We start from the raw sequence: 10,685 nt of genomic DNA on the forward strand, positions 1-10,685 counted from the left end.
CCTTTTTGAATTTCGACAATGAACTCTCGCTGTCAACAGAGACTGGCGGCATCTTTTGCTGCGTGTAGACAGTGTCTCCTCCTTCGAACCAAAAACTCAGCTCCATTTTTGTTCTTCTTCTGTCTACTCCAAACGCTGCGGCAATTTTCTGCTCAACATCGGCAATCGTATCTCCTGCGCTTACGTCTACACACTTTGCATATTTCTTTGCCGACATCTTGAATCGCCACTCTCCACTTTCTTTGCATTCCCAGCAACCGACCAATATCATTACTCCTTCGTCCATCAGTACCTGTCGTCCTCCAATAAATACCACCATCTTAGAATGTAGAATGTGGGTGGTTGCATTTATCACAAACAAACAAATCTACCCTTTTTCGGTGGACAAAAAATGTTGCAATAAATTTTACCTTCTTTAGCTTTAAATGCACCCTTCTTCAACCAGAACTCCAATTTCGCCCAGCATCAGAGTTTTCTCCCCAGATTTCCAGTTTTTTCAGATCTACAAAGCTCTTTTGTCTGATATATTAAGAGAGCAATTAATGGCCTAACCCTACTCTATTATCATTTCTATTAATTAAAATCAATTATCTACCACATGTAACCGTGCAGCATTAATTGATGCCCTGCTCCTTCTTTGGAAGCGCCGATAGAAGCTGTCTCCGTCTCTGACACAGCCTCTCTGTCCCAATCAGGGGTATTTTCGTCCATGGTCGAGCGCGTGCAATTGAGAAATGGTACATTTTGAAAGGCTTTTGCGAAAGTGGTACATTTTGAATGTCATTTGTTTAAATGTGGTACATTTTGAAATATTCCCAACATTCATCATATATGGTATAATTAAGTATTTTATTTAAACCATCTATTTTAATGTTTGTTTGAATGATAAAAATATCCGGTTAATTAGATCTTAGAGCAACCTCAATGGAGGTTTTTTACAAGGTACCTTAACATTAAAATATTAAAAAAAAATAGAAAAAGAAGAGAGAGAACAAGAAACATACCTTATATAAGGAATGTTTCTAAACATTTTAGAGACCTTTTGTACATTTGTCTTCTTTTTAGTGGTCTATTTATTTTTATATTAAAATATTAATATTTAAATTATAAGAAACTCAAAACTTATTTCTAACCATTGTGGTTGCTCTTAATTAGGGAATAGCTTGAGATTTTTAGTCCCGAATTTTACGTTTATAAAAGAACAATATATCATATATGGAGTATTTATTTGATATATGAACGAGCGTGGTGATTGATGGAGAAGCTGTTGCTGGACTAAGGTCGCTCTCAACAGATTCGAATGGAAGGGAAGATGAAGATAGAAGTGAATAGATGGTGAAACTGTCGCTGGACTAAGGTCACTCTCAACAGATTCGATAGAGATGGAGATGGATAGTTGGATGGATCGAAGTTCGCCACACAAAGTTGCGGAATGACTTTGTGATAAGAACACAAATCAATATCTAAATGAATCGCACACAAAGATAAAGATTCCATTTGTTTTCTAAAGGAATCACACACAATAGAAAAAAAACAAGTAAAACAAAAGCCTAAGCTTTTAAAAGTGAGAAACTCTCTCTTTATTTTTTTCCAAAAATCTATATATTTACAATGAAGGAAAACATGAGCTTATATAAGCTCAATTTACAAATCAATAACATAAGTACAAAATAAATCAAATTAATTACATGAATCAATCAAGAATAAATTTGAGAGATTTTATCAATCAACATTGATGGAGATTGGTTCTTTGTATCTAGACACTTTCTTGATATAGTCATGAATTGATTGTCTTCTAGAAACTTCTTTATAATTTGATCTTGATTTTCCTTGAACCAATCCTTGATGAGTCATGGATATTTCTAGGACTACATCATTATTATAATGATATTTTGTAATAGTGGTATTTTATAGATATTGTTAAAGATACTATATAATTTTTAAAAAAATTATATACCTAATTAACATTTTTAAAAAGGTAACAGGTAAACAAATAATTGAAACACTTTCTACGATAGTTTTACCCCCTGTTCTAAAAATCCCCGCCTAGCCCCGATTACTCCCCGCTTAATCGCTAGGCCCACCTTATCCGCCTCGATTAATGACTAATCCCCTAAAAAATCAGTAACCCGATTATTCTCCGCTTAATCCGATTACTTTCCGCCTAATCTTATATACCCCGATTATTTTTTAGATTGCAAGTATAAAAAACTTTTTATTTTTGTTATTCAATCATTTGAATGGAGAGTTTGTGATGTTTTACAATAACTTGTGTTCAAATTTTAATAAAAATCATAAATTTGTAATAAAAATCATAAATTTTTATAATATTGGATTAATATATTTTAAAAATATTAAAATAACCCTAAAACTAATCCCCGATTAATCCCCGATTTTAATCCGATTTTCCGATTAATCGCTAGGCCCATGCCGAGCGCCCGACTAGCGCCTAGCGATTTTTCAAACAAGGGTTTTACCTGATTACCTCGTACACCATCTCTGTTTTTAACACTACAATAATGTTCACGTTCAATCTCGAGCAAATAGATTAAATTATATACTGATCAGTTAGATCTACCAGATGATAAACCTTGTTAATTAGGAACGCAAATTACGGATCATGCTATCAGTCTTAAATAGAAGAAGAGTTTACAAAGTCTTGCAAAAAATAGGGTTTACATGATTCATGGAGTACCAATCGAGGTAATAAAGAACCCTAATGCAACAAACTCAAAGCCCTATAGTGTCAGTGACTGTAATAGGCCACCTACAATATGTATATCGAGGAAATTGGGGAAACAGGAGAGAAACATTTTCAGCGAGATTGGTGTCAGTCTCTTTCGTTCTAAACACGAAAGTGAGACGTTCCTTATCAGCTTTCTCAACCTCATCAAGTGTCCGGTGGTGAGCAAGATGATCTCGACCTTCTAAATGACGGATGCGTGCAGAAGAAGAAACTGCAGACTGGTTGATAAAGAGCAAGAGGATCATGATGCTGATGAAGCTGATTCTAAAGTATTCACCATTGTCGAAGAGAGGCTTTTAGGGTTTTTTTTTTGGCTGTTGAGAAAACTTGTAGATTTTGTTTTTGATGTGTGGATTATTCATAGATATATGATCATAGGCCGCCTTAGTTTTCTTCCCTTTTTTTTTTTTGATAGATTTATATAACAACTCACAATTTTATCGGAAAAGAAAGTTGAATTTGGTTATGCGTCTTTTTGAATAAACAAAATAAATATGAACACATAAAGTTGTGAGATTTGGGAGTTTTTTTGTATACAAATTAACATTGTTCTTTTCTTTTCTTTCTCCATACTAGAAAGTTTAAAACAAATCTAAAGTGACAATATAGAATCTCCAATGTCTATCTCTTTGGTTTTGCAGACTTAAGTTTCAAAGAAAAACTCAAGAACAGTGATCATGATGATGAAATTATGAATATTTATAAATAAAACATCAAAAAAAGTTGAGTCCTAAGACCATAACCAACAACATAGCATAAGTAGAAAGCCATATTTATCAAAAAGGAAAAAACCTTAGGACCCTCATTACAGGAAGAAAGGGACCAGGTTTTAAGACTAGTCTAGATTTAGGCAAAACCCACAAATGCAACAAAAGCAAGGATCATATCATATCAGAGATCAGATCTCCCATTTCTTGAGCTCCATGCCATCCGGCGGAGTGCTCTCGATTTTCTTAGTCCCAACCTCTTGCCAGTTTGTTGACAGCACTGTCCCATTCGATTCCACCTGTTCATTGTTCAAACCCCGAAAACTGGTAAATGACTCCATGAAAAGAGAAAGACCGAAGAGAATATAGATAGATACTCACAAATGATTTGCTCATCGCTCGCTTTGTATCCTCATCCGCATTCTGGTATATCTCACGGAAGAATTTGTTCAAAGCTGCGTCTCCTTCCAGCTTCTCATCCTTTTCCTGCAAATCGACCACAATCAAACAAAAAGAAAAGAAAAAACAAATAAGTTTGGTCAAGGCTTTTATGGTAAGAAACAGACCTGTTTCTTCACTTCAGCTTCGAGCTTGTCCCAGTCCTTAACTTTCTTAGAAGATGGATAAGCTGGCCTCTGCGAAACCTCTGCATCATCATACACACAACATAAGATTTACATGACAAGAGACTGTTGTTAAGCTCATCCGATGAAACTAAAGACAGAAAAGGTAGAAAACCTGATGAGATATTAGGCTTTGGCAAAACCGCTGGCCCTTTGCCGTGTTCGAGGGAGGCCCATGTGATTATATCGGCTTTTGCAAGACGGATCTCAATTTTAGTTGACAATACTTCATATTTGCACTTGTCTGGTATTATCTGAACATACACCGTAAACAAAACATTATATAATGTGTTCAGCTCAGAGTGCTGAAAGGAACACCAACATTAATTCATTCAACAAATAAATTACCTTTCCAAACAATCTCGGTTGGAGATAATACGCCTCCTCTCCAGGAACATCAATCACAACACTCAGCTGCAAATCACAAAAAAATACCAAAGTATCAACACACAATCACACAGAAGCATCATTGAGTTGGGTTCTTAAGAGCCGTATACTCACAATTTGTTCACCAAAGTCGATGTTAACATTCTGTTTGGGTATTCCTTTTGCAAAAACAGTTACCACAACTTCTTCTGGCTTTTGGTAGAACTCGTGTCTGTTGAACACTCAAGAATATGAGATATTTGATGATTCTTTAAAACATGGAAATTTTGAATCTAGCATTGTTTTCTGCAATAAAACTACCTGTACTTGGCTTTAGCTGGTGCTGCAGGTGCAGGGGTAAGATCAAGTTCAGATACTGGTGGTGCTGTTGAACTTGAAGGCAAAGTCGAAGGCACCGGTTGAACCAAATCTTTCTCTTCTTCTGAAAAAGATATTAACAAGTTCCATAAATCGAAACCTTAAGTGAATAACAAAATATTTTGTACCATTTGCAAACAATACAATCACTCTAGGCATGTAAACATAATCAACCAGAAAACAAGAACAAAACATTAAGAATACTATACCTGTGATTTGAAAATCGCATTCATCTATCAACTTCTTAAATTTGGATTCACTCGGTGCCATAGAAGCACCTTTTTCAAGAGCTGTTTTAGCAGTCCGATACTCCTCAAGCTTCATACAGGCAGTTCTACAAATACAAAAACCAAAATATGAACTCTGGAAGACTGGAAGTGATAGTTTGACAGAAATATACCACAACTGTAGACCATATAAACTGGTAACAAAACAAACTGAGGATTAAGGTATCAGATAAATCTAACTCTTACTAATACTTATATACAGGATTAACAATGATACATAGGAGGAAATAGTTATACCGTACCCTTTTCTTAGGTAAGCTTTGGTCAATGAAGGATCCAACTCAATTGCTTTGTTCGCATCTGCCACGGCCTCTGCTCATTGAGAAACAAATCAGACCCAAATCTAATCCAACCAGTAAAGTTCGATAAAACTAACGTCAACACAAGTAACAATGGGCAAGAAATAGTGGAAGTAAAGACTAATCACTCAAGCAAAGATTGAAACTTTCACTACTGTTAACTCTCTGTAATACCAAATTCTCCATATTCATAATCAACGGATCAAAAGACTAGCACAGTCAAAACCAACTCCATCAATGTTTCTAGATGCATAACTTGTAAAGGGCACTCACTGCTGACAACAATAAACTCAATTTCGTTTCTCATGAAAGCAATTCTCATACATTGTTCCTCCACAAACAACAAAAGAGAAACATATTTGCATTAAATTGATTCTAAAGCTCAAAACTTTAAGAAGAATTGTGACACTACCAAGCGACAGGACACAAAACTAAACCCTAGATTCACATAATCCAGCAAATTCAACATCTTTCAGCTATAATGAAATAAGAAACCGAAAACATGAAAAACCCAGAACCCCAAAAGGCGTCGACGAAGATGACAGAAGTAAGAAGTTACCAGTGAAGCTTTCGAGTTTGATATAGGCCTGAGCACGATCAGCGAAGAACTCAGCGCAATTAGGATCCAAGTCAATGGCTTTGGAGTAAAAGTCAACAGAAACATCGAAGTCGTCGTCTACGAAAGCCTCTTTAGCCTTATCAGCAAGTTCCTTAGCCATCTCGATTTGGGTTTCCTTGAAACTGCTTAGAATCGAAGAAGATGATGAATTTCAAACAAGGAGAATGAAGTAGAGGCCAAAGTTGTCTCCTTTTACCACAATGAAAGAAGGAATATAAAGGAGATGGATACTATCGTTCTTCTTCTAGATTGTTCCTTTTATGCGACTTGTGTTGAGGGAGTTGAAGAGTTCGAGCCCAAAAAAAAAAAAAAAAACAATAATTTAATATTTTTCCATTTTTTCCACAAAGTTTCTCATTATTTTGTCAAAAAATAATATCTTTCCTTTTTCTGTAAATTAAATTTTGTGCATAAAATAAAGGGAGACTCACAAAAATGCCCATTTTTCAATACCTCTTTTCAAAAATGTCCCTTTTGGATGTCCATTTTTAAAAATATCCCTTTTATGTACAAAATGACTAAATTACCCTTCTTTTAATAAAAGATATCATAAATATATAAGGAAATATAACAAAATTAGGTCTACAAAATACAAAATATTTTTTGGCGGGAAAAGTGATCCCCCAATTTTTCCCGCCAAAACACTTGTAAAAATTTGTAAAACCTTTAAAATACCTTGTAAAATTTTTCCGTAAAATTTTTTCCCGCCAAAAAATTTTTTTGCGGGAAAAGTGATTCCGCAAATTTTTTGGCGTTAAAATTTTGGCAGGAAAAATTTACAAGGTATTTTAAAGGGTTTTTATAGGGTATTTATAAGGTTTTACAATGTATTTTAAAAGGTTTTACAACGTATTGATAAAGTATTTATAAGATATTATAAGATTTTACAAGCTATTTTATAAGATTTTACAAGTTTTTTATAACGTTTTACAAGTTATAAATACCTTATAAAACCTTATAAGTACCTTGCAAAACCTTCTAAAATACATTGTAAAACCTTACAAAACACTTGTAAATACTCCGTAAAACCTTTAAAATACCTTGTAAATTTTTCCCGCCAAAAAAATTGCGGAATCACTTTTCCCGCAAAAAAAATTTTTTGGCGGGAAAAATTTTTACGGGAAAATTTTACAAGGTATTTTAAAGGTTTTTACAAGTGTTTTGGCGGGAAAATTGCGGGATCACTTTTCCCGCCAAAAAATATTTTGTATTTTGTGGACCTAATTTTGTTTCAAATAAGGGTAAAATGGTCATTAAAAATTAAAAGAGGACAAACTTAAAAATGGACTCTCAAAAAGGGCATTTTTGAAAAGGGGTATTGAAAAATGGGCATTTTTAACAATTTCTCTAAAATAAATAGGTGAGATTTGATTTTTTTTTTTTTAAAGGTGAGATTTTGAATGTATAGTTTTCGGAATCCTATGATTTATAAAATATTTTGTTGGAATTTTTTTACTTAACTTTAAAAAATTTCATGTACTTTTATTTTATAGAGTTCAAAAATAATGTTCTGAAATTACGTAGGTGACCGAAACAATACAAAACAAAAATGGATTTGATTGGTAATGTGCATATGATGATGAACCAAAGTGGGAAATTGAGCAACTAAGTTTTTCCTCGCGGTTTCGTGGAACCTTTATTGGAAGATTCAAATATGTGTGGATAGGGATGGAGATGTCAATTTATTTAGTGTCAAGTGGATGTGGTTGAAGTCAATTTATGTAGTATCATATCAATTTGTTTACGAGTCAATTAACTGACCCACAAATCACAATGACAAGAATTGTATGTACTAGTTGATAAAATGTCAATGAAATTTGAAAATTTGAAAACTAATGGATGTAGCCGAAAATTTTAGACATATTCTAGTAATTTGTTGATTATGAGAATACTATAGTGTTGTATTGTTGTTAACACGGTCGCACCACACTATTTTAACAATTGTCGAAGGTTGCATCTGGGAATCACTATCACTAAAAGCCCTCTTCTTCTTTTGAATAGTCTTTTTTTCTATCTTAATTATACAAAACTGCCTCTGTAATGTTTCTTTAGTTCCATGCAAATAACATTGAAAGAGAATTCTGTGACTAATATAGTGTTCAGTGACAGAAATTGAGGTAAGAACAAGTCAAAAAGACAAACACTGTCAAGTGGGTTTGATATGGGCCGAGATATAATCGTAAAGGCCCATCAATAGGTAAAACTTGGGCTACTCAAACAACGAAAGCCTGCCTATAGTAGATATACTAGATAGTGTTGTTTCTCCCACATCGGAAACTTGAGGATGGCACAGGTGTGTGTAGCAGTATAAAAGAAGGTGGTTGTCGAGCGTTGAAAAGTACTTACCTGGACTTCCATTGCACATTATGGAAGGGTGCTTAGCCTAAGGTCTTCCCATGTGGAAGAGCCTGCGTCATTATTTGTGGCAGCGGGGGCCTGCGTTACCTCTAGTTCAAACTTTTGTTCCATGTTTGGTTGAGGCAAGTCATTCTATTACTAACTCTCGAACCAGACCTTCGTTAATGACCTTAGGTTGCATCTGATTGGCTCGAGGGACTTTGAGTTTCTATGATACTGGCTTGAGGAGATCCATTCTACAGGTTGGAAAGTTGTCAGTCATATAAGATTAGAACAGTCCCACTGCTTCTGTCAGAAGTGTAGCATTTTTCTTTACAGTCTCGCATGGAAAGAAGTAAGTTTGATGAGGAAACAAATGGTTTCTTTTTTGGGTGAAGACATCCCACATGGCAAATTCACTCTGAGACAGCTATGACTTGTATTGTATGTATAAATAAGAGGATAGGTCGAACCTTAAAAGATACTTACCTGGACGGGTTCTACGGGTGTTCAAGAAGATCCGTGGCCTAGGCTAGTGACTTCCATTGCACTTTGGGAGTTTGCTTCATTATTTGTTGCTTTGGGGACCTGCGTTTGAGCGGCCCCTTCCATCTTTCCAGTTCGATTTCTTTAGCTCTCTGTTTATTTTGATCTTGACTGTTATAACATCTGAGACCAATAAGCAGTATGGAGTGGTTGTTGAATTCTTTGTCTAATTATCTAAAAGCAAGGCAGCTCACTAGTTAGTGTTGGTCCAACACTGTTGGAGTTCCAAGACACGGATGGTCATGGAGGCAAGTCACCTTAATGGCTCATGGAGGATGTCAATGGATCTGGTGCTTCTCAAATATTTCTTTAAGTTGCAGACTGACAAGGAAGTGTTAGAACTTAGCATCTGTAAACATGGTCTTCTAGGATCGGATCAGTCCAACACAAGTTTGCATTGGAGTGTTAGTGACGAAAGCTGAACGTTTCAAGCCCAAGATTGATTTATACAGATCAAATATTGTTGAAGCGGTGCATTGCATCCTTTGTGAATCAAACCATTCTCTTTGATCACAGAGGTGTAAACGATATGCCACGAATTTAGGCAGCAAAGACAAGATTCGTAGACTTGTAGCTAAGTTCATTCCTTTTAAGAACATTAAAGTTTGGCCCAAGATTTTATTTACTTGTAGGATTTTGTTGGCCTAGCTATATCATCTTTATCTTTACCTTTTTATGGATGTTTCATCTTATTAAGTACAAGATCCAAGTTTCTCTGTATATAGAAAGATGAGCTTGAAATTGATTTCTTATCCAAGAGGTGAACCAAACACTATACTCTCTGGTCAAGGCCCATCATATATCCACGGCAGAGGAGATTTTCAATTATTACTTTGGCTAGTATTATTATTTGTCAATTTTCACAATTTGATCAGTAGAAATATAGAATTATCATCAATGAACCACTCCAGACTAGCTAATTAAAACAGCTTTGAAGCTAGATACATTATACTGCCAAGTGCCAAGGATGCATGAATTTGCTTCAAGACTCCAAATAAGTGGTTCCAGTTTCAGAGCTCTGCTCCAGATGAAGAAAAATGATCTTTAGTTAAGTCCTTTCATTTTGAATTTCATAATGAGTTAATATGACTGTAAAAATATGACGTTACTTTTTTTTTTTGGTTTAAATCATATCATGAAAATGTCAGGTAAATCATAAATGAAAATGAGCTTGGCGGAGTAATTAACGCATTATTAATAGGGAGATGTAACGTACACGAATTTGCGTTAGGCGGAAAGAAAATAGTGGACATAAAACTTTGTCACATGCTTTGCCATCATGCCCATCACCTTATAACCATCGACTCTGACCAAAATTAATATTTTATATGTTGTATTTATAAACTTCTTTGAGGTTGAAATGTCTATAATGATCTCATTTGGCATAAATTGATAAGACAAAGATGCATAGTAGCAATAAATTGTGAGAATGAGGAGCATAATAGAATCACTAAATCATAATTAAAAATTTAAAACTAAAAATGTTTTCATATCTTTGGAAGGATATGATAGAGCGGCAAACTCTTTAAAAAATACTCCTTATATTTCACGAACAATGTCATCAGTGGCGGATCCACGGCATACGTGGGGTGGGCAAGTGCCCTATACTCTTTTATTTTTTCAAGTAATTTTGCTATACACTACAATAGTCCACGTTAACAATACAAAGAAAACAACATTAAAAATACCATATTAACCAATTAAAAAAGAAAATATGTACTCAGCCCACATAAATGTTTAGTTGCTAATAAGTGAGAACGGTAGTTATGAGATATAA

At 34.7% G+C, this 10,685-nt stretch overlaps 1 protein-coding gene across 1 annotated transcript; it reads right to left on the minus strand.

The window, feature by feature from the left end:
• Positions 1-3,408: 3,408 nt before the first annotated feature.
• LOC9305845 (protein SGT1 homolog A) lies at positions 3,409-6,379 on the minus strand. The gene is made up of 10 exons (XM_021017924.1): positions 5,966-6,379; positions 5,350-5,419; positions 5,030-5,154; positions 4,764-4,884; positions 4,578-4,674; positions 4,425-4,490; positions 4,192-4,330; positions 4,020-4,099; positions 3,835-3,939; positions 3,409-3,752 (listed from the first exon to the last, which is right to left on the minus strand). The coding sequence occupies exons 1-10, from the start codon at positions 6,123-6,125 to the stop codon at positions 3,645-3,647; spliced, it is 1,071 nt and encodes a 356-aa protein (XP_020873583.1). The 5' UTR covers positions 6,126-6,379; the 3' UTR covers positions 3,409-3,644.
• Positions 6,380-10,685: the final 4,306 nt, after the last annotated feature.

Source organism: Arabidopsis lyrata (assembly GCF_000004255.2).
Source record: "Arabidopsis lyrata subsp. lyrata unplaced genomic scaffold ARALYscaffold_7, whole genome shotgun sequence".
Taxonomy (NCBI): Eukaryota; Viridiplantae; Streptophyta; class Magnoliopsida; order Brassicales; family Brassicaceae; genus Arabidopsis; species Arabidopsis lyrata.